Below are 25,580 nucleotides of genomic sequence, written 5' to 3' on the forward strand. Positions count from 1 at the left end.
AAAAACCCGGCCCGTTAAGAACCCGCACCGTACCCGCACTATACCCGCACGTTGCCAGGCCTACTTCAGACCATCGATGTGGTGCCAAGGTATATATAGTTTCCTTCAATGGTCTAGATCTTCTACCATTTGAAATCAACGGTCCAGATATAGCCGACTTCAAAAATATATTTTTAATAAATTTTTGGATATTACCAACTTCTAAAAATGATTAAAATTAGCTCGGGTGTCCGAAAGATCTTATGAAAATTCATACGAACTCGTAACGACCTCTAGTATAATCCTATAGGCTCAAAAGATAATTTTTAACAAACTAAAAGTTTAAATAATTTTTGAAAGCTATAACTAGTTTAAAACTAATAGATATTCAAACAAAAATAGCTGGAAATTATTTTTCCCTTTCAAAAATGGGAAACTGATACGCTCAAAGCAAGCATATAATTTAACCCTAAAAATGTCATCATTAATATAAAGTAAATAGGGATCATTCTATTCCGGGGATTGAGGGTACACCTGTCATTGTAAGACAAATAAAGAATTAAAATAAAAACAAAGTATAATATTTATAAGAATATATACAATTTACGAAATTAAGGGGGTTTTAGGGTTTTAGGGTTTTAGGTTTTCGAAAACTAAAAGAAAGAAATACAATTAAGTATAAACAAAAACATGAGTACAAGAATGAAACATAAGAAACAAAGATCAAAACCAATTCCATAATCAAATTCGAATCAACCCTACAATTGTTCTTCCAAGTCATGAGAAAGAAGTTGATCATGTGAAACATTTGAAGCAAACGATTTCCCATATTTTACTTTCCTTTACTAATTAATCTAAGTGAAAGCACATAGATCAATTCTATCAAACATGCAATCAAAGTCTAGAAAGCTAGCAAATCAAGACATGTTCAACGCAATAAACAAGAGAAAGGTTATCAACTGAAGTGCACAACGTAGTATGAATAAGTTCATCTAATTGCAATCCTTTTCAATTATATTCGATTCTTGTCCAAAACATTTACTACTTTTGATTCAAGTTCACAAAACTATTAGGTGAATCATAAACTTAAATCTAGCTCTAATTATATGCAAACCCTAAAAGTTTCAAACCATTTAAGATAAACATATAAAAGATATCAATCAAGCAAATTTAATTGAAAAATCTCACAAAAGCAACTATAGAATCACAATTATAAGAATCGAAATCTTCATTCAATTATAAAATTTCAGAATTAAACTTTGTTCAAACATTGTTGTCAACTAGAAACAATTCCAACGAAATCAAACAAGGTTACAAAGAAAGAGGGCGAATTACACCGTGAGATGGAGATGGGGATGGAGAAGTTGACGTTATGGATTCTTGAATCTTAGAAGCAGGTCTTCAAGGTGGATGATGTAGGGATGCTCACGGCTTGGTTCTTCTCTTCTTCTTCCTTGCTTGAAACGTTGAACTTGCACTAGAGGATGGAGAGAGCTTTCGCGTATAGAGTAATTTTCTGAATTGTGAGGTGTGTAAAACGTCAAGAATGGAGAGTATATATAGGGGACGTTAGCCTTGGTCTCCAAGTCTTCATGAATCTTCTATTATTTTCCAAGGAATTATCAGAAAATTCCACATAACTCCAACCAATCGAAAATTGCCATGTAAGCCCTATTGTGTTGTCCAACCAATCAAAAGTCTCCAAAATAATTCCCTAATATATTGTTGCCGAAATTCCATGAATATATTCTGATTTTGTACTTCAATTTCAGCCAAAATATTTTGAGACAAAGTAGGGAATGAATTTAGACTTGTTTTGGACCTTTTCTTGTTGCACACACTTCTTCTTTCCTTAAAACTCTCCCTTGAATATCTCTTGCGTAATCTTCTTGATATTTTCTTTGATTTTCACGTTGGCTCCATCTTTTTCTCTTGGCATTTCACGGCAAAACCCTTAAACATGTCTCTTTGCGTCACAAACCCTAAAATCCAATGGACTTTTATGGGCTTTTATCCATTTTGCTGAAAATCCAAGTTAATCCATAGGGTTCTTGGGCCTTGTTGCGTCACCTTCAAGCCTTGATGGTCTCCAAAGCCATTTCTTTCATTATTTCGATCAAGTTTCTTAGTTGGCTTCTAAATCTTGCTTGGTACACTTTCCTCTTTTGAACCGGGTTTCCTAGTTGGAACATGAAAGCTTCATTTCTTCATTTCTGCTCATTTGTGTAGCCCTTTGTGTCTCAATCTCCTAGATCTTACAATTCATCTCTTTAAAAGAATTTTGTCCCTAAATTCTAATAAGAGTACTTGATAGTGGAATCCTCAATAACTGCCTCACATGATCGTTCAATGCTATTTCTTCAGCCACTCATACAGTAGAAAGTAGTACTAGCAATTTGCATTTATTAATCAACAAGCATTCAACTTCAGAATATCTAGGGGAATCCGATGATCAATTGGGCCCTAATCTGAGTTGAGTGTCGTAACTATATAAGCACAGATAGTGAAATCCATTTATACTCTTTCCACATTACTTTCTATATAAGGAGTCACAAATACTTCCTTTACCTTTTTCATGTTACTTCGTCCATTTGCAACTTCCTGCAGTAATTTTAATGCATTCTGATCTCACTATAATTAACCACACACCAAATTGCTAGTTCGATAGCATCCAAATCAATTTCAATGTCTCGATGTCCATTGTGCCAATACCAATTCCTTGAACCTTATATGAGAACCTTACTTCTTGTAACATTCAAATTCCAACAAGCAATATCCTTCACAATTTCTGGGTTCTAAAATTATATTTCGCCTTTATCAACCTTCGTCAGATTTTTCCTCCTGATCGGGTCCAATTACACACTGACTCTTAATCCAAGTTTTCCAAGCTTCATAACTTCCAAGGTGTGACCATTGAACCAAATGATGAATTTGCCCGTGAAGACACAATTTGTAACTGTACAATGAATAACGACTTCACAACAATATTACTTAATAGCTGAACAAACTAATTTGATGCAATTCTGCATTTAGACTACTTAAGCATACCCGAGTATCGACCATGCTCATAGCTTTGTCAGGTGATCTGAGATTGACCAGAGATTACATACAAAGCAGAAACTTATATGCAGATATAACTAATTGAAACCATGTGTTGTCTCACTTCATTCCATATCGTTACCAATTTAAATCGTAGCTCTACTTCGAACACATTTCCATAAGCACACTTCCACATATGAGGATACACGTTTTCATTTCTAACATAGTTACTAAAAGGATTTATAGAATTTGCTGTGTATTCTTCTCATTGTGAGGAAAGCATTATATACACAAAGGATTACTAAATTACAGCTATCTAGATCCTCTGTCTAAGCTAGGATTACTAAATTACAGCTATCTAGATCCTATGTCTAAGCTATCTAGATCCTCTGTCTAAGCAATTACAATGAGTTAGCTAAGTAGATCTTTAATCTAGGCAATTACATAATGAAGAGGAAGCTAAGATCAAGCAATTACAAAATACAATGAATCTGGACAGAGATGGTTAATTAGGTGATTTAGCACTCCCCCGCAAATCTGACGATCCAGGAGAGACAAGATTTGACCGTAGAAGATCAAACCGCTGGCGGGAAAGACCTTTCGTGAAGATATCGGCAATCTGATATGGAGATGGAGTGAATTGAACGCGATGAGCACCAGAAAGAAGGTATTGGCGAATGTAGTGATAATCGAGTTCAATATGCTTGGTACGGGCATGAAAGACTGGATTAGAGGCCATGTAAGTGGTACTGAGGTTGTCACACAAAAGGATGATGGGTCGAGGAGGTGAAAACTGAAGTTCAGTGAGGAGATATGAAATCCAGATAGTATCAGCACAAGCATGAGCAAGAGAACGATACTCAGCTTCAGCAGAGGAGCGAGAAACAGCCTGTTGCTTCTTAGCACACCAAGATATAAGATTAGGTCCTAAAAACACACATATACCTGTGGTGGAACGTCGAGTGTCAGGACATCCAGCCCAATCCGCATCCGAATAAGCACGAAGATTGAGAGGACTCGAGGAGCGACGAAAAGACAAACCAAAGTCTGGAGTCCCTTTTAGATAGTGAAGTATACGTTTAGCGGCAATGAGATGAGAGGTGCGAGGAGCACTCATAAATTGAGCAACATGGTGAACAGCATAGGCAATATCAGGGCGAGTGAATGTCAAGTATTGAAGAGCGCCCACAATTTGCCGATACTCAGTGCCATCAGGCAGCAAATCACCTTGCAGGTGAGACAGCTGAGAAGTAGCACAAACCGGTGTAGTACAAGGTTGGCATGCAGTCATGGAGTGGCGATGAATGAGATCCATGGTGTACTTGGTCTGAGAGAGTCGAAGACCGGTAGGAGTAGGTTTAGCTTCTAAACCCAAAAAGTAGGAAAGACCACCAAGATCACTGAGCTCAAACTCTTTGTTAAGAGTGGTGACAAACGAAGAGAGAAGTTCAGGTTGATTCCCAGTCAGAATAATGTCGTCCACATACAGTAAAAGCAACATGATGGCAGACTCGGTTCGAAAAATGAACAGAGATGGATCAGCCTGACTTTGAAGAAAACCAAATTGAAGTAGGAATCCACTGAGCCGCTGAAACCATGCACGAGGAGCTTGCTTCAAACCATATATTGCTTTGTTGAGGCGACAAACATGATGAGGGCGAGCTGGATCAGCGAAGCCTGGAGGTTGACGCATAAACACTATTTCAGCAAGAACACCGTGAAGAAAAGCATTCTTCACATCCAACTGACGGAGGGTCCATCCAAAGGAGACAGCTAGGGATAGAACTGTCCGGATGGTGGTATGTCGGACTACAGGACTATAGGTCTCATCGAAGTCAACACCAGGTTGTTGATGAAAACCCTTAGCAACAAGACGGGCTTTGTACCGCTCAATAGAACCATCAGACTTGCGCTTGAGTTTGAACACCCACTTACAACCAACAACATGTTGTCGCGGATCAGGAGGGACAAGAACCCATGTGTGGTTTTTAAGAAGGGCATTAAACTCAACAGACATGGCCTGGCGCCATTCAGGATGACGAGCAGCGTCAGTATAACAGGTTGGTTTAGCAGGAGAAGAGCTGGTGAGAGCTAGAAGAGCCTTGGGTAAGGGATATCGAACAGTACCATCAGTGCGGATGAAAGGTGTGAGAGTGCCATCCCGCTTGCGAGTAACCATGGGATGGATGGCTACGGTAGGAGAACCTGGAACTGAGGAGGAATCATCTAAAGAAAGCTCTAGAAGAGAGGGTAGGACAGCGTGTGTGCCGGATGGAGCATTTGAAGTAGGTTGCCGACGTTGATAGGTGCGTAATGGTGCTGGAGGAGGCTGTGAAGCCGGAGGAGGTGGTGGAGCAGAAGGGGGCTGGGAAGTCGGAGGAGGTTGGGGAGCCGGAGGGGGCTGTGGGGGAGCCGAATGAGGCGGAGAAGCCGGAGGGGGCTGGGGAGCCGGAAGAGGCGGAGTAACCGGAATGCAAGTCCACTCAGAGGAGGTGGAAACAGGAGAAGATCTGAGTTGAGCAAATGGAAAAGATTGCTCATCAAATCGAACATGTCTGGAGATGTAAACACGACCAGTGGTGCGATCCAAACACTTGTATCCTTTGTGTTGTAGACTATAGCCTAAGAAAACACACTCAACAGTCCTAGGCAAAAGCTTGTTAGTCAGATAGGCCCCCAAATGGGGATAACATGCACAACCAAAAACTCGCAACTCAGAATAGGAAGGGTTAATGCCATAGAGACGAATGTATGGAGAGGACCACTGAATAAGTGGAGTGGGAAGGCGATTAATAAGATATACCGCCGCTGACACAGCATCGACCCAAAAATTGAGAGGAACATGGCTGGTGACAAGAAGGGTTCGAGCGACGTCAACAATGTGTCTATGCTTACGTTCAGCAAGGCCATTTTGTTGAGGAGTGTGGGGACAAGAAAAACGATGATGAATACCAAGGGAGGAACAAAAAGTTTTAAAAGCAGCATTATCATACTCTTTGCCACCATCACTTTGGAATTGTTGTATGGTGGAGGAAAACTGGTTGTTAATATAAGACAAAAAATTCTTGAAGTGGTCAAGAACTTCAGACTTGTGTTTCATAAAGTATAACCATGTAAACCTTGTGTAATCATCTGTAAATAGAACATAATACTTATAATTTTTAGCAGAAGAGAGTGGTGATTGCCATACATCAGAATGCACAAGCTGAAAAGGAGATTCGGTATTTATTGTATGAGAAGAAGAAAAGGGGAGTTGTGTGGATTTTCCCAAAGCACAACCCTTACAAAAAAATTTGTCCAATTTAAAGTTGGAAGATAACAATTTATTTTTGCCTAAGTAAGACATAATCTTACTAGACGGGTGACCAAGGCGACTATGCCATAAAGTAGATGACTGCAGAGAAGCCGACAAGGCTTGTAGACTGGACGGAAGTGAAGGTAGTTTGTATAGACCATTCTTACATAGGCCCTGAAACAGAAGACAACCCGTAGAATGATCAAAAATATAGAAATGATGAGAGTCAAAGGCACAAAGCACATGATTATCAGTACAGAATTGGGCAATAGAAAGAAGGTTTTTACGCATGGAGGGAATGACATAAACATTATTCAACCTATATGAGTTGGAGCCAAGAGAAAGTGACATGTTACCCGTATAGGTGATAGGCAGCTGATCACCCGTTCCAAGCATAACAGAGTCGGAGCCGGTATAAGGATGGCGCTGTTGTAGATAGGTCGGGTTGCCAGTCATATGAGTGGAAGCACCAGTGTCAGGATACCAAGCTGTGTCATAAGGAGGTTGCCCAGCAATTTGTAAACCCGCAAAGGCAGTATGGAGAGAGTTCGGAACTGGTGGGCGAGCAAAGCGGTTGATCATGGGGCATGTGGGAGCAGAGTGACCTGGTCTATGACAAAGTTGACACAGACTAGAGCTAGGAACGCTGCCTAAGATACCAGGAGAAGATATCCTTGCAGGAGTATTGAAAGCATTGGTGTTGTTCCGGCGATTTCTATTGTTAAACCGACTATGAGGGCGATACCCGGAAGACTTGTTCTGGTGAGAATGGGTATGGGGGGATGCTAACATAGCGAGAGGTGGTGGTGATGAGCAGTGCTTGGCCTCATGGTTGAGAAGGCGAGACCGTAGAGTAGAGAAGTGAGGTAAGTTGTCATGCGATTCAAGAGCGATGACCAGCATATCATATTCATCTCCAAGACCCCTCAAGACTGCTTGAACCAGATCAGTGTTGGAGACGGGTTCACCAATGGAGGCAAGTTGATCTGAAATAGACTTAGCTTCTTATAGGTACTCAGAAACGGTGCGGGTTCCACGAGAAAGCTCATTAATCTTGCGTCGCAAATGAGATGAGTTGGCAGTAGACTTTTGTGTAAAATAGTCCTGGATGCGATCCCAAATGGCTTTTGAGGTTTTACAGCCAACAACAGAAGCGAGCATGGGCTCAGACAAAGTTGCTGACAAGGTATTAACAAGATTCTTATCAGTGCAGAACCATGCCTCATGATCAGAAGAAGAGGGAGCTGGGTAAGGGAATGACCCATCTACAAATTTGAAGAGTTTGTTACCATGAAGATAGGATTCAATTTGGTGAGACCAAAGCAGAAAATTATCATCATTCAGTTTGACTGTGACAGAATGATAGATAGGTTGAGAGGGAACTGATGGCATGGATACAGATGAAGATGCAGCGGAGGATGTCATGGAAGCAGAAAACGTGGTGGCAGTTTCAAGAAATTTGGAAATTGGGAAGAGAAAGCACTGGGCTAAGGCTAAGAATTTGTGGGGATTGAGGAAGAGGAAGAGGTTGAAAAAACAGCAGTACGACGATTGCAAAAAAAAAAAGAGAAGAGCAAGAGCCAGAGGAGGATCTTGGCTCTGATACCATAAAAGGATTTATAGAATTTGCTGTGTATTCTTCTCATTGTGAGGAAAGCATTATATACACAAAGGATTACTAAATTACAGCTATCTAGATCCTCTGTCTAAGCTAGGATTACTAAATTACAGCTATCTAGATCCTATGTCTAAGCTATCTAGATCCTCTGTCTAAGCAATTACAATGAGTTAGCTAAGTAGATCTTTAATCTAGGCAATTACATAATGAAGAGGAAGCTAAGATCAAGCAATTACAAAATACAATGAATCTGGACAGAGATGGTTAATTAGGTGATTTAGCACATTTGCTTGAGCATTTCTCTTAATCGACATATTAAATATCCAGTCTGTGTCAAAATGATTCTCTCCAAGTCTCTCACTTTTTTTTCATTGTTTTTCCCTGGTTGTCCTGTTCATTCTCTTCTTATGTCCTTTTTCCCTTGCCTTTCACTGTTTCACGTATTCTGCCATTGTCATTCACTTTTCCAAGATAGAGACAAAAGACTTGGCTTCATATTCAAAATGCAAAATGTGTAAGTTTTCTCCTCTTCCTTTCCATTTCTTCTTCTCTTTCATTTGCATTTCTCTCTTTCCTTGTTTTCTTATCTTCTTCCTTGTACATCTGAATCTTTCCTTTTCTCGTCTTGATTCTCAATACTCAGTCCTCCAAGATATGATGCTCGATTCACTTTCATATTTCAAATCCAATATTATGCCAATGCAAGTTGCTTCTCTTATTCCTACTCTTAATTGACCACGAATCTCAATTTCTGAGCTAGCATTACTGAATATGGTCTTGTCTCCACAACTTCTCATTGAACTACAACCAATTTTCTAAATGTGCAACGATCCTTACTCAAATTTCCTCAACTGCCAATTTATGATTTCCAAAACACTGAAACTCTTTCACCTTCATTCAACACTCATTGGAATTCCATTTCCATATAGAACACATACCTTCGTCAACTAACTCATGTTTCCATTCCGCAAAGTTAATTATGAACTATAGCTATGAACCAAATAGTTCCAATTTCATTTGAAGCCAAACATCTTCTTTTGAACTTCAATCTTTATTCTAATCAACAAACTTTCCTTTGAACTGCAACATGTATTTCATATCCGTTGACTAAAGAAGAAACTCTCAAAATACTGACATTCAGGTCTTTTGAATGGTGTACGCCTCACCAGTTGATTCTCGTAGAGAAAATACAGTTTGATTGTTGAAGTTACTAATCTGTAAGATGAATTCTGATGATCCAAGATTGCAGACAACCTTTCAGTCCTCTATACCTTTAACTCAAAATTATTCCGATGATCTGGGATTAAAAACATTCTTTCAATCCTATGTACGACTTTGAACTCGATATCCTTCTTCATCTTGTTAGTGTGAGTCATCGTTCCCTATTAGGAATAGACTACAAGGGAATATATTGTTGTAACTACTTACCTTGTATATGTTGTGTAGTACAGTAGTACACAATATTTGTAGTACGATTGTAATCTATTTATATACACCACAGAATGGGTGTAATACTATATCAGAAAAATTCATTCTCTCAATCGTGTCTTATTTGACTTGGTATCAGAGCAAAGATCCGAAAAGGGTTAAAAGCCAATCTTTTGGTCAGGCTCTGAAACGACGTCGTTCAGACGTCCTCTTCATCTTGTTCGCTCGCTCGGCTTCGTCTTCCGTCAAAGACATATCGATCTGGTCCATCTCAGATCGCCGGCGCTCTTCTCCCAGACCTTCAGTCCAGACCGGCCTCGTCTTGTGTCCCAGACCGCCTTCGTCTGCCTCCGACACCAGATCGATCTTTGTCCGCCTTCGTCTGCCTCAAACACCAGATCGATCGTCGTCCGCCTTCATTTACCTCAGATCGTCGAATCCCTTCAATCGACGTCCACGATTGTGACCTCGACTCAGTCCGGCGTCGCCCCGCTTCCGGTCGTCCCTCTCCCCCGGTCAGACCAGCTAAACTCGGTAACCCGGTCAACTCAGTAACCCGGTCCACTCGGTAACCCAGTCAACTCGGTAACTCGGTCAACTCGACCAACTCGGTCAATCCCAACAGTTTTCAAAATATATATATATATATATACATATATATCGCTGCAATTGTTGGAATATCCTCTTTTTTCCACTGCATACTCTGTGATTTTTGCTACTGTATTGTTGTGATGGGTGGTGATCAAAGTGAAGGTCAGGGTTCTAAGGCCAATGAGGTTCAGAAAGTTGAGATCTCTGTTAAGAGCTCAGAGGGTGGTTCTTTTGGAGGTACCAAACTCACTGGTACCAATTTCCAAACATGGAAGAAGATTATGTCCGTTTATCTTCGTGGGATACACAAGATGGGACATGTGACAGGAACAATCAAGGTTCCTAGTGAAGATGACATAGAGGCCTATGCTAAGTAGGAAGATGATGATGGGTTTGTAATGTCCATTTTATTTATGGCCATGACTGATGATGTGCTACAGATGGTAGAGGAATGTGAAACTGCTGAGGCAATATGGAAGACGTTGGGAGATCTCTATACGAATGAGTCTAATTTTATACAGGTTCATGAACTAATGTGCAAAGCTGCAGGAATGCAACAGAATGGGCAACCAGTGTCAGTGTTTTTCACCAAGCTGAAGAATGTATGGGCTGAAATTGATCAGAAGTGTCCTTGCAAGATCAAGAATCAGGAAGATCTTGTGTGGTACCAGAAGGAGAAGGAGCTAGAAAGGGTTCATGTCTTCCTAAGAGGGCTTGATGCAAAGCACAGCAGTGCCAAGGGGGAATTGCTCAGAATGACAGACCCTCCTAGTTTGAACACAGCTTTTACATACATCCACAAGGATGAGTCTCAGCAGGAAAGTGTCAAACATGCACAGGTTGAAGTATCAAGCCTAGCCATTCAGGCCAAGTCACCTGCACCTTTCCTTCAGCAACAGAGTTCAGCCCCACTTCATCAGCAAGGTTTCCCACAAGGCTTCACCAACCGTCCTCGTCCTCAATGCTCTTATTGCAACGATCTTGGGCATGTTCGGGAGACTTGTTGGAAGTTGAACCCACACCTTAAACCTAAAAAGCAAGGTTATCGCCTTAAGGGGAAAGCAGCTGCGGTTCACTTGGTCCAAGAACCGGATTTCTATGGAGTGGCTGGCCAAGATCATCATAAAGCAGGTGGAGCTACACCTACAGCCTCTATAGCTGGTCAAGGTAAAATTGGTATGGCTTTACAGATTTCTAACTTTGTTGGTTCTGATACATGGATTATTGATTCTGGTGCCTCCGATCATATGACTTATGACAAATCATATTTTACTAGATTGTCTTCCCCATCAGTGTCCTATGTAACCAATGTCAATGGTGAGGCTTTTCCTGTGTTAGGGTCAGGGTCAGTGCGTATTACTCCCACTTTAGAACTTCATAATGTGTTATATGTGCCTGACTTATCTCATCACTTGATATCTGTCCCACAATTGAACACTGAGTCTAAATGCTCTGTAACCTTTTATCCTATGTATATGATTTTTTAGGATCTTCTCACCAGGGAGATAGTCGGTCGGGGGTATCTGAGGGGTAGGTTGTTCCATCTGGATCAGACATACGCAGGAGAGAAACCAGGAGCACAGTCCCGAGCCACTTTGACTTCGACTTCTGATAAGCTAAGTGAGATTTGGTAGTGGCATCGCCGTTTAGGGCATCCATCTTTTAGTCTTATGAAGAAAACCATGCCTACTCTGTTTATTGGTGTGGATGAGTCAGTTTTACATTGTGAAACATGTGTTTTGGCCAAGAGTCATCATGCTACTTATTCTCCTAGTATTTCTAATAAAAGTGTTATTCCTTTTGAGTTGATTTATTCTGATGTTTGGGGACCTTCAAGTGTTATTCCTTGTTTATTGATGATTGTACAAGATTGTCATGGGTTGCTCTTCTTAAAACCAAAGATGAAGTCTTCCCCGCTTTTCAAACCTTTCGTAATCTTGTTCAAACACAATATCATAGCACCATTAAAGTCCTTGGTTTTGACAATGGGGGGGAGTATGTTAATCATGTGTTCCAAGAGTTTTTTAAAATCCATGGGATTGTTCACCAAACCATGTGTCCACAAACACCAGAACAGAATGGAGTGTCCGAACGGAAAAACCGTCATTTACTTGATATGGTTCGTGCCCTTCTTTTTAGTGCTCATATGCCTAAGTATCTTTGGGGCGATGCTATACATGCTTCCTCTCATCTTATCAATCGTCTTCCATCCAGTGTCCTTCAGGGAAAAATTCCATTTGAGGTTCTCGCCTCTCATGTCTCCTTACCATCCTTTCACAATCTTCCAGCTCGTGTTTTTGGCTGTGTTGCCTTTGTCCATGTACCACAAAATCATAGGTCTAAGTTGGATGCCCGGGCCCTTAAGTATGTGTTTGTTGGCTATAGAGGTCATCAGAAGGGGTACAACTGCTATCATCCACCCACCAGAAAGTATTATGTCACTATGGATGTTACTTTATTTGAAGACATGAATTATTTCTCCTCTTCAGATACAGCTCTTCAGGGGGAGAATTCATATTTTGAAGAGCTATATCATGGAGAGGGGGAGGAATTAGAGGGAGAAGGAGCAGCCACACAGCCAGGAGGCATTTTGAAGGATCCGGTTGAAACTATTAGCTCGCCGCTTCCAGCAGCAGAAGCACCAGTTCCCATTACTCAGAATGAGGTTGAAGACACAACTGCCCCTCCTGCCATCGCTTCTACCCCTGACCCACAGCTTCTTGGTACTGAAGATCACCTATTTGAGGTATGTCCATCCACTGATACTAGTAGTAGTGAGTCTAATGTTGAGCAATATGTGTTACCACATAGGACCACTCGAGGTCAATCAGCCAAATGATATGAACCTACTCTTACTGCCAAATCAACATATCCAGTAGCCAATTATATGTCCACTAGGAGGTTGTCTAAGTCATATGAATCATTTGTGAATCAAATATCTGCTGTATCAGTACCTAACAAAGTGCAGGATGCGTTGGGGGATCCAAAGTGGAGGAAGGCTATGGATGAAGAGATGGAGGCGTTGCAGAAGAACAGTACTTGGCAACTTGTGCCTCCACCACAAGGCAAGAAGGCTGTAGGCTGTCGTTGGGTGTTTACCATGAAGCATAATGCAGATGGATCAGTAAATCGATACAAAGCATGTCTTGTAGCAAAGGGATTTACTCAGACGTATGGTATAGACTATGATGAAACTTTTGCTTCTGTTGCCAAGATGAATACTATTCGGGTTCTGCTCTCGTTCGCTGCTAGTTTAAACTGGCCACTCCGACAGTTTGATGTCAAGAATGCATTTCTTCATGGAGAGTTAGCCGAGGAAGTATACATGAGCCTCCCACCAGGGTATGTAGTTGCTTCTCCTAGTGAGTTTGTATGCAAATTGAGAAAGTCTCTGTATGGTCTCAAACAATCACCTCGTGCTTGGTTTGGAAGATTTTCACAGTTCATGCGGAAGGTTGGTTACAGGTAAAGCAACTCAGACCATACCTTGTTTCTCAAGCATCAACAGGGGAAGGTAACAGCTCTAGTTATCTATGTGGATGATATGGTAATCATTGGTAATGACACTGTTGAGATGGATAGACTGCAGAGACAGCTAGCCTCTGAGTTTGAGATGAAGGACTTGGGTGAGCTTAAGTACTTCTTAGGAATTGAGGTAGATAGGGGGAGAGAAAGAATCTATCTGTGCCAGAGGAAGTATGTTCTTGACTTGCTGACAGAGACAGGTTTTTTGGATTGCAGACCTATTGACATTCCTATTGAGCAGAACCATGGTTTAGCTGAGTATCCAGATCAGGTACCTACTGATCGAGCTCGCTATCAAAGGTTAGTTGGGTGCTTGATTTATTTGGCTCATACCAGACCAGACGTTGTGTATGCAGTGAGCGTGGTGAGTCAGTTCATGCATAATCCGAGTGAGAGTTACATGGATGCTGTTATGCGAATTCTGAAGTACTTAAAGTCAGCTCCAGGTAGGGGAGTACTATTTTCTAAACACAACAACATTCTTGAGGTTTGTGGCTTCACTGATGCAGATTGGGCTGGAAATATCACAGACAGGAGGTCGACATCAGGTTACTTTACCTTTGTGGGAGGTAATTTGGTTACATGGAAGAGTAAGAAACAGAAAGTTGTGGCACGTTCTAGTGTTGAGGCTGAGTATAGAGGTATGGCTCACAGAGTGTGTGAATTGTTGTGGCTGAGAAATCTGTTACGTGATCTGGGTTTCATACTCAAAAATTCCATGCAGTTGTATTGTGACAACAAGGCAGCTATTGACATATCACAGAATCTAGTATAGCATGATCGTACTATGCATGTGGAGGTTGATCGTCACTTTATAAAGGAGAATCTAGATGCCAAAATCATTAGCTTTCCTTTTGTTCCAACTGAAGAGCAACTTGCAGATGTACTTACCAAAGGAGTTTCCAGGAAGGCGTTTTATGACTCACTAAGCAAGTTGGGCATGGTTGATGTATATGCGCCAACTTGTTAGTGTGAGTCATCGTTCCCTATTAGGAATAGACTACAAGGGAATATATTGTTGTAACTACTTACCTTGTATATGTTGTGTAGTACAGTAGTACACAATAGTTGTAGTACGATTGTAATCTATTTATATACACCACAGAATGGGTGTAATACTATATCAGAAAAATTCATTCTCTCAATCGTGTCTTATTTGACTCATCTCACATCTATCTTGGTACTATCTTTCATAACTGATGATTTACTATTGCGTTGTATACCCTTCCAAAGTTATTGACAGGAACCATTGTTAATAAATCATTGAGCGCATCCTTCTTGGTTCACAAGTCTCATTTTCCTTTACTACACACAATCACAAATTCCAAAATTTCTGATTACTCAAGGAAAAATATACACTCAGCTCCTCTTTTCCCATCACTTGAAAAAAATAGCAATCACCAAACTGTTTCTAATCTTGAAGTCTAATGTGTTTCACTAAGTCCACACAAACTTGTTGTTCACCCAAACAACCACTAATCATCCAATTAGGCTTCACCTACTAACAATAAATCTCATCGATCATATCCAATCTAACGTATCCAATTGAAGCATCTCCAGGTGACACATTCTCCAAAGAACTTACTTTGAGTACCACCTGCCTTCACATGAAGCTTCCTTAAACATTTCTGAATTATGCTCTCTATTCTAATATCTAGAACTAATGCAGTATTCTTTATCTTCATTTCCGCACAACAATCATCTTAAGTAGAATCAAAACTACATTCGGCAGAATACAATCTTCCATCAAATCGAACTACTCATCATTCTCCACATTAAGTACCTTATCCAACTATAATCTCATCTCAATTACCAGTAGATTGTGCATACGTTGTCGTCTCTCGAATGTCAATACCAATTCTGCTGAAATAGTATACTTTCATTGACAGATCCAAACATGATTACTTATGTCAATTAAAGAACGAACTCTTATCTTCCAATCATTTCACAATTGTACTATTTCCTTGTTTGAAGTAACAATCTTTCATTGTCCAATGAAAAGAAAACAAAGTGTATCGTGTCCTTGTTTTGACCAGTGAAGACCTCTTAACCAATGTAACTGAGGCAAATGATCCTAAAGATCCTCAAGATAAGCAAACCTCTCAAATCGGCAAAATAATTATAAACAAAGACTGAGTTGACAGCAAAGTTTCAAGAGTAAGAAATCACAATAGATTTGAAATAGACAAAAGCGACATCTTCAGAACAGATTCCTACCCAACTACACAGGATCCGAGCTCGTAGGTGCAGCTAAGAACTATAATGATCATGATCTTTTTATCACTTTTGTACTCAAAGTAAATCTCTCAATTAAAAACATTCTTCAAAAACATAAGAATTAATTTGTAACAAAATCGTCATCGCATAATCCCCTTAGAAAATCTATAGTTGCTCGATCACTTAATACCTTCTAACGATCCAAACTTTGTTTCTAAAAGTTTTATACTTCCACAGATCTAGGTTTTCTAATCCCCAGTTAGCTTTGGTACCACTCTGTGACGCCCTGAACTAGGTGAAGGTGAGATTTGGTACCCAGCGCCCAATCCGAGGTGTCAACAATAGAAAAGTAAAACGAAATTAAAAATAATACCAAATACATTTTCAGAAATAGACGAAAATAAAACATTTAAAATAACAAAACTCAAATAAAGAGAAATTACATCTCGCTCTCGAATCTAACTCCCTCTTGTCTTCTGTAATCCTTTTCGAGTCTCGTAAACAAAGTAACGTCTCGTTTAGTCCTCTCGACAAATGTATCGTACCTCGTAACACATCTAAACAATAATCTATAGGGGTGGGCTTTCACTTAGTAGGGCTAAACTCTTTAAATTAATCTTTACTATATTACACAATCAAGTTAACAATCAATACTTTATAAATGATAATGATTGATGCATGTATGCCAAATGAACTTCACTTAAATACCCGTTAATCCATATATCAAAAATAAGAGAGCCTACACGTCCCATACCGTGTATTTTACCAACCGGGGGATGGCCCTAGATGTTTTGAATATATGATCTAACAACCCATCACAACACATAAGAACTCAATCCACATGTCCCTTTTGTTAGTCATCTTGTTTGCTCATGATCTTCGGACCCGAAACCTGATGAGATCGTTTTATCAAAACTCCTTTTTGAAAGGGCACTTTTCCCTCAATGTGCACTTGGTGGTCTAGAAGCGCACAGACACCGTAAAAAGTCGACGAATCCTTGAGCTTCTCCAATGCAAGAGCTTGCTCTTTGGTCAAATCAAGGGTTTTGATCCCTAAGTCTTGAGTGGAGCCAGAATTTAGGGCGACGGCAATTCGAACAGAGAGAGAGAGAGAGAGAGAGAGAGAGAGAGAGAGAGAGGGAGGGAGAGGGAAAGAGATGACATTGACGTAATTCATTAATTAGGTCGAGGGCAAAGTTGTCATTTTACTTTAAATTGGGTAAATGAGAATAAAAATCTATTGATGGGATAAGTGGGTTAATTTGAGCCCATTTTGGTGCTTTGAGTCAAGAATCCAAAACCTAAAAAGTATGTTGTGCAAGCTCTCATGTGCTCATCCCTTAACAAAAAAAAAAAAAGATGGCAGAGAAATAAAATAAAAAGACTTGATCATTTGCCAAAGACCCAAACTATCAAAGTCCCACGGATTCTTCAATCCTCACTTCTCTACTTTGATTTTGAAAGATATTTTTATAAAGTATGTATATAATAAATTGATATTAGGTTTCATCAAGTGTTCATAGTTTTACACTTTTACTTATTAAATCTCTCTTAATTGTTGAAAAAAAAACATTTATTCAACTTAATTAGTTACTTGGAGTGACTCTTGAACAAGAGGCTTGGAGTTATGGTCACATAATTAGTAGATACAACTCTATCTAGAAGTAAGATTCACTTAGATTTTAGTTTTGATGTATTGTAGACATGTAATATGTGACTCTGTATTTGTTGAATTTATTTATTTTTTATATTAAATTATTGAGCCATGAGCCCCATAATTTAGTTCGCCTTGAGCCTCCAAATCCTCAGGGCCGGCCTAGCACCACACCGCGAACAATGTTATATGTATGACTAGTTGATTTTTATTGTTGAGATGGTTTATTTAATACTTTTTATGGTGCATATGTTTACGTGGCAAACATTTTCAGTATTTATATGCGAGTCAAGACAATGAATGACCTAATTCCTATTTCTTTCAGTGAGCCTCCTCTCTCTGGACTAATTTCAACTCAAAGCGTGATAAGTGGGTCACTCAAATACTATTACAGGAAGAAAACTCATCTCCCTCTTTTAGTCGTCTTCTTCAGTTTCATCCTTATTTTCAAAGCAACATAAAAGATCGGTATATCATCATATTTTCTTTAGTAGATTTTATTTTGTTTTATCTTTTGAAAATAGAATTAGCTAGGCTGTTAGTTCACTAACCAATTCTCATCTCTTATTTATCTTCTTCTCGTTCATCTTTATTTTCTGTAAACATAAAAGATTTGTATATCATCAGTATTTTTATTTTTAATTTTGTTATAACATATTTTGAAAGATAATCATATGTCATCAAATATTTTTCTCCAACAAAATATGGTTCATCCTTAGTTGGTTCAGTTAGGTGGAATTCAATACCACATTTTCCCTTTGTTATCGTAATAAAAATGGGTTTTTTGCACCAACAGTGTCTGAAGACTTGGGTGACTGACAATATGATACCCGAACTTACAAAGTTATCAGAGTAATACCCAGACTCAATTTTTCGTATCAATGTGGTACCTACCTCAATTTTCCGTCACGGCGCAGTCAATTTGACCACGTGCGTCGCACGTGACTCATAAAATAAGGCCAAAAATACTACTTTGCCCTCAATTCATTAAATTTTCTCTCTTATTCATCGTCCTCTTCCTTGAAACAGATCAAATCCAAAACCCAAACCCGAAACATCATTATAATAGCTAGGCCCTCCATTTTCGGTGGACACTCAGACTCGGGGCATTCAGGCTCGGGACACCTAAGTCTAGTCTCAATGATTTGAACGGCGGCGTCTGATGCCACCACTTCCACCAATAGCTCATCATCACCATCTTCCGCCCACTAGCACGAGTAATTCGTCACTGCTCAATGGAGAAGCTATCGGTGGTGGAGTCGAAGCTGGCGAAGTTGCTTCCAAAGGAGAAGAGTCCGAATAAGGAGGATCCAGGGTGTGGGCTGATGTTGAAGCTAGACTACGACGACGTTTTGAGTGCTTGGTCAGGAAAAGCGTCGTCGTTTTCAAAGGATTTGCAGGACGGCGCTGATGGAAACCATGTCTCTATATGTTCCATTACGGTGAAATTGGAACTCATAATATTAACGAAAGACTAGAGAAATACTGGATTCGAGATTTGGGGAAGAATGATTGGAGAAACCCAGAATGGGTTACCAGAACAAAGAAGATAAGCCAGAGTCCTCTGAGGATGGGTTGGCGGCGAGGATTCTGGATCTTGATGTCTGGCTTCCTCTGAGCACGCTGATAGTGGTGGTGTGTTAAGAAAATGGACGGAACTCGATGAGAAATGGGGAGCAGCGCCGTAGCTACTTTGATGGTCGCTTGAGGAGGCTGGTAGAGGTGGATGGCACTGATCTTCTTGGGTTTTGATCGGAATTGGGTCCTGAATCGCTTGGTGGTGGGTGTGCCGTGAACTGGTGGCCGGGAATGGTGGTCTCCGATGATGGGAGAGAGAAGTGGAAGGGAGAGAGGAGAGAATTACGGTGATTGGATTGGTGGATTTGATTCTAACGGGGGTGGAGGAGTGAAAAGTCATTTTTGTCCTTATTTTGCTACTCACGTCCGACGCACGTGATCAGTATTGACGGCACCGTGACAAAAAATTGAAGTAGGTACCACGTTGATACAAAAAATTGAGTCTGGGTATTACTCTGATAACTTTTTGAGTTCGGGTATCATATTGTCAGTCACCCAAGTCTTCAGACACTGTTGGTGCAAAAAACCCTAATAAAAATAGTATGAGTTTTCCAAACTATGATTTAGCAAAAATTTTGTTTCAAATTGTTCATGCTTTCTGACTTAATTACTCTTATGTCCCCCTACGTTTTGTACTTTTATTCTTTTTCAATTTTCATTTGTACATATCTCATGGCCATCCCTTTTCAGTTTTCACAGTAGCATTTTGAATATGTCTAAAAGATCATATCTCTGATTTCAGGTTTTGTTTTTAACTCCAAATCTAAAGAAATGTTAATTTCACTCATAATTTCGGTTAATAACTCACACTTATAAGCTGAAAATTAAGTGAGAAAAAATGATCGAGGGATCGATGGTATGAAGACGAGCTAGGCAGTGTCGGCCAATTTTTTTTTAAGAGTTTTTTCTTTCGTTTTTATCCAACTTTTTTTTTTTAAAAAATTAATAGTGGTGTCAAAGATAAGAGAACAACAACAATCAAAAGTATATAAGGAAAGCTTTGAATTCTCAAACCATAAAGGGCTGGATTCACTTATAACTGAATTTTTTTTAAAGATGGAAGCAACGACGGAGTTTGAAATAAAAAATGCAATACATAAAACTAGGCTTTTTTGTATGTATGCATTTAAAAGGTAACAAAATTTACCATAAAAACCAATGGGTGATCAAAATAGAAAACAAATAAATTAAAAATTTTAATTGCATGTAGACAACTCGTCAAACATTTTTGTTGCAGGGTATCTATGACCCAATTTTTTTAATAACTCACTTTAATTACCATTTATATAGTCACCATATTCTAAGGCCCATTTTCATTTTTGAAATTCAATGAATAATGCCCAATTCTTATATAAAGTTAATTTCCATTTCAATTACAAAAATTAAACCAACCTAATAATGATTTGGTCCCATCAATACATGCGTAAGCGTAAGCGCTCATTAAATTTCACATCCTAGGTACACCAACAAAATTTATCTGTCTCATTTTAAGAGTGGACACATTTTTCAAATCAGGACACAACTCTAGCCAAATTTGATTTAGGTACCCATTTGCCGCGCTATATATAGCAAACCCAGTAGTTCATTTCTCTCCGCTCTAAGAAAGCAAAGCTCTTTCTTCCTTCCCTTGTTTGATCCCTATCTTCTCACCATTTTCTTTACCAGTTAATCATCCATGGCTAGAAGAAAGTTGAGACTGCAGTACATCGCCAATGCGTGTTCCAGAAGAAACACATTTAAGAAAAGAAATAAGGGCCTTCTGAAGAAGGTATACGAGATTACCGCTCTCTGTGACATCAAGGCTGCGGCGGTCATCTATAGTCCCTTTGAAGTCGAGTCGAAGGTCTTCCCAAGTCATCCAGAAGTCCACCAAATGCTAACAAGGTTCCAAGATATGCCGGAGATGGACAAGACAAGAAATATGGTCAATCAGGAGACCTTCTTACGACAACAAATAGACAAAATCCAAGAGAAAATCATAAAGCTGAAAAGAGACAACCAGGAGAAGCAGATCACTCAAGTCATGTTCGACTGCTTGAAGGGGAAAACCCTATCTGATCTTGAATTGAAGGATCTGAGTGACCTCACTTTTATAATCGAACAGAACCTCAAGGAGTTAGATATCAAATAGCAGGAGGAGAACCAGCTCAACCAGGTGCAAGCTGCACCAGCTACGGTAGAGCTCAACCTGACAACAATGTGTGCATTTGGTGAGGGATCCAGTAGAGGCGTGGAGCAGCAGCAACACCATATCCCTGTGGAGGCACAGAGTATGGAGCATATGCATTACCAGATGATGCAGATTGAGGAGCAAAGGCAGCAGCAGATGCTTCAACAGCAACCCTGGTTCATGGACATCATGAACCCACCGTTGCCACAGAAGATGGATTTCTTGCACCCGCTACCACCACTTCCACCAAGAGCATTCATAGACTACAACAACGGCAATGACACATGACCAAATGATTCGTCCCTTCGTTTCCCTTGAAGAATTCATGGCTTGAGTTTCTTTTGTTGTGTGTGTGTTTTTTTTATATTTTTAATTCCGGACAATTTTCTTTTGATTTGGTTTTCTTGCATGACTGTTTAATTTATTTTATGGTTGTTTCTTCTGGATATATTGCTTATGTTTGTGAAATGGAACTGGTTTACTTGATTATTATTGGTTTTTTTTGTTTGTTTGGGACAATTATTGTTTTTGGTTATGTATTTCATAATTATTGGTGTTTATCTTGACATGTACTTAAGTAGTTTAATACTTTAATATTGTTTGGTTATGTATTTCACATATTGTTGGTGTTTTTGTCAGAATTCTCCGATGTAATCTACAATTTCTTTTTTACTTTTAGATGTAATTGCTTATTTTCCAATGTAATCTAGAACAATATTTTCTTTTTCATTTTCCTATTGCATTTGCTTATTTTCCGATGTAAAAACAATATTTTCTTTGTATTTCAAAGACTAAGTCTGTAGAGATCCTTGTTTCTAAGTCCAATTAGAAGACCTTATTTAGAAGCATTATTGTTTTGTACAACTAAAGTTCATTAATATAGTCAGAGTTTTCCACAAATTTGTTGTCTATTTTGCAATAACAAGCATATATATTCTTTCAAAATTTGAATTCAACTGAAAGAGTTACTCATAATTTAGGAATGTGACTACAGAAGCTATCTTTTTTGTCTTTATCATAACATTTGAAGGCAACAATACGGTGGAAACAAGAGATCGATCATTGGCAAAAAAAAAAAAAAAAACTATTGATCAATAACTGACCTATAGTAGTTTTCAATTTTGCCATCCTTATAGTGAGGAGGAGAGGAAGAAGAAAATGAAGTAAATAGTTACTGACATCTAATGATTAGCTGCTTTGCGCGCTCAATGTTCCTAGTTATAATATAGTCACTATAAATACATATGACGTGCATGAATGAATATGGAGTGCATGAAAAATTATGGGACGCGTGAATAAATATAGGGCGCGTGAATAAATATAAAGAGGGTATTTTAAATATGTGACTAATTAAGGCACGTGCATAATATATATATAACGTACAACGGTGATTTGGAAACAACATATGATGACGTAATGTAACTTGTGGACATTCCGATCTTCTAAAACTTAATTTGATGTATGCCTATTTCTCAAAAGAAAATAATTTAATGTATGACTAATTCACCTAATTCTCTAAAACAAGTCCAAGTTTCACTATAGATAAGGAAAAGCTCCAATCCGAAACTGTAAAAACAACCTTAGCCTAGGGATAAGAGGAGGCATTGTCCTCGACTGTGCCTTGAATTTATGTGTGATCAAGTCAAGGTCGTGGCATCGTGTCCAGCTTCAGGAGTGGGGAGAAGTATCGAGAGGCGCGTCGCTCCATAGACTGTTGATTAGGATTGAGAAGGTCGAATTCAAATTGGTTTTCAATTGGTTAGATCTCGAAGGATCGCGGGTGGTGTTGATGGCAGGAGTTGGAGGTAGTAAGCATCAATATAGGCGTTCCTCGTCCTTCACGGGATCTTCGATCTGCCACCCTCACTTGTTACTTAGTGAATTTGAACTTTCTTGAGCATTTTCCCTCTATCTATGGTCTTCGAGTGTCAATTTATTTGGATCATGACTCTTAAGTCAGTTGGAAGCTATCTTGAATGTGATTAGTGTATTTCATGTGGCTTAGTTGTGGATAAGAAAGTGCTCCTCTTTGTTGGCTAGAAAGTGAATTTATGTTGGTACCACAATTGCGTGATTGGCTAATGGAAGGCTAGTCAATAATTTTTCTTTAGAAGAAACATAGTTTTTTTTTTTTTTTTGGGCCTCAACAAAGGGATAAGAGAGTAGGGGTGTGCAAAGCACGGTACAAACCGGTCAAAACCGACCAGTAAATATAGTTTGGTTAAGGTTTTTTAATTTTAAAAATTGAAAGCCGGTTCAATACTGAACCAAACCATTTTTGAATTGGGTTGGTTTGGTTTCTCTTTTGCTTATACCGCGGAACCCGAACCAACCAGTATGTTTGAAATGTAATAAGAATTTTTTTTAAATTTGTGTATATATATATATACAGATCCTATCCAGAGCGGAGCTCCGCTTTGAAAATTAACGTGTGAAGTTCGATTTTTTGGTCACTTTTCGGTCGCATATCCACATCTCGACCATTCAGTCTTTAGGTACTAGTGTATAGATCGTCTCTGCAAATTTTCAGCCAAAATGATGATCGTTAAGGCATTGATAACTGCCTTAAAGCTAGTACGGTTCAGGTTGACAGATTCAGTCCGTCCATTGGTTTAAGCGAGTTAGATACCTTAACGATCATCAATTTGGCTGAAAATTTGCAGAGATGATCTATACACGAATACCTAAAAACTGAAGGGTCGAGATGTGGATATGCGACCGAAAAGTGACCCAAAACTCAAACTTCACACGTTAATTTCAAAGCGGAGCTCCGCTCTAGATAGGATCTGTATATATATATATATATATATATATATATATATATATATATATATTTATATATATTCATTTGTCCAGTTATTCTAAGTAAATTCTAAATATCCAATTATAACTTTATTCTCAAATGATATACTACCATATCGAATCCAATGCCCAAAGGCCTAGAAGTCTAATATATAATCGCTACGATTAATTTGATCCTCTTATATCACATATCTTAGTTTCTCATTCTCTAACCTTTAATACTACCATATTAAGCTAGTATTTATAGCTAAGCCATCAAATAAGTCAATCACTTTGAATCTATCCTAGATTTTGGTTTTTGAATATTGGTTTTGGATTTGATTATTGTATTTTAAATTTAGATTATGCTTATTTAATATAATTTTTATTATTTAGATTGAATTCTACTAATTTTTTTTTCATAAATAGTATTTTAATATAATATAGGTTAAAACTTAAAACCGCCTAATCGACCGAACCAAACCATCTTTAATTGGATTGGATTGGGTTAACTTATTTTTTTTTTTTTAATGACCGGTTGTCTAAAATGCTTAAATTGCTCACTTCAGTATAGAGATGGTCTGACTCTAGAGAGGTAGTGAACCTCCTTATGGCCCAAAATTTATTTAAAAAAAAATAAAAGATACACAAAGAGAAAGGGACTAAACCAATACATCTCTAGTTAGTATTAACAAACAAACAAATAAGAAAGAGACTAGCAAGACTGATACTGTGGAAGACATCAGCGGTCACTATTACATGATGATAGTGTGAAGGGAGGAGTCAAATCCCACCAGACCAAGGCTGTAGAAGTAGTAACATAGTTTGCCAACAAGTTTCCAACAATAATCTTCCCAAAAAATGTGAGACGAGCGAAATTGCATCATCCAAAAATGGTGCAAACAATTCCTCCACACAATCCTTAATTTCCAGGGAACTAAATGAGGCGAGCAAAGAAATCAAAGACAAGAGGAAGAATCAACCTCTAACTATATATGCTTCCATTTTCGAACTTAAGCTAATTCTATAGCTTTAATTATGAAGTAGACAATTATGCACTTTTTGCTAACTAGTGCTTGTACATAGGTTATGTAGAGACTCCTTATATTATTATTTTGAGACATTTTCTTGAGGCTTATTGTAATACAAGGTTTAGGTACAATGTCTCTCCCCCTATATTTTGCGGTTTGATTACTGATTATGACTTACGGGAAGCCATATTAGCCGTTACTAAAAAAAATAATAAAAAAATAAAAAAAATCTTTGGGTAACAGTATGACCTGTTGATATTAGAATCGGTACAATTTTGAGGTTTGTTTTGCCTTTGATGAGAAAATGATCACAAGAGCATCACGTGTTTAATTTCAACAAAATTATATTTGTCCTTGAGTCTATAAAATAAATACTCATTGAAATCCTCTACATAGTTATTTTAATATAATTTTTTTTTTTTTTAATCGGGAGTGAGGTAGCAAGCCACCTCAGTTACGTTAACGAGTTAATAACACACCCACCAAGTCAGTATTAGACCGAGGTCCACGAGAGTATCCCAGCAAAATCAGACTAATCTCCCGCAGCAGGCACACGAACCCGAAGACCCCTCAAACCTGCTAGCCACAAACTGGTGGGAGTTGAAATTCGAACTCTAAATATGGGGGTTCCATACTAGGCAGCTCGACCAACCTTACCACACCAGATGGTTATT

At 38.8% G+C, this 25,580-nt stretch overlaps 1 protein-coding gene across 1 annotated transcript; it reads left to right on the plus strand.

Annotated features, from left to right (window-relative positions):
* The first annotated feature begins 20,599 nt into the window (after window positions 1–20,599).
* On the plus strand, window positions 20,600–21,055 carry LOC112171107 (agamous-like MADS-box protein AGL80). The gene has a single exon (XM_024308341.1). It carries the CDS (start codon window positions 20,600–20,602, stop codon window positions 21,053–21,055), a length of 456 nt encoding a protein of 151 aa, XP_024164109.1.
* The last annotated feature ends 4,525 nt before the right edge of the window (window positions 21,056–25,580 follow it).

Source organism: Rosa chinensis, chromosome 6 (assembly GCF_002994745.2).
Source record: "Rosa chinensis cultivar Old Blush chromosome 6, RchiOBHm-V2, whole genome shotgun sequence".
In the NCBI taxonomy this organism is placed as follows: domain Eukaryota; kingdom Viridiplantae; phylum Streptophyta; class Magnoliopsida; order Rosales; family Rosaceae; genus Rosa; species Rosa chinensis.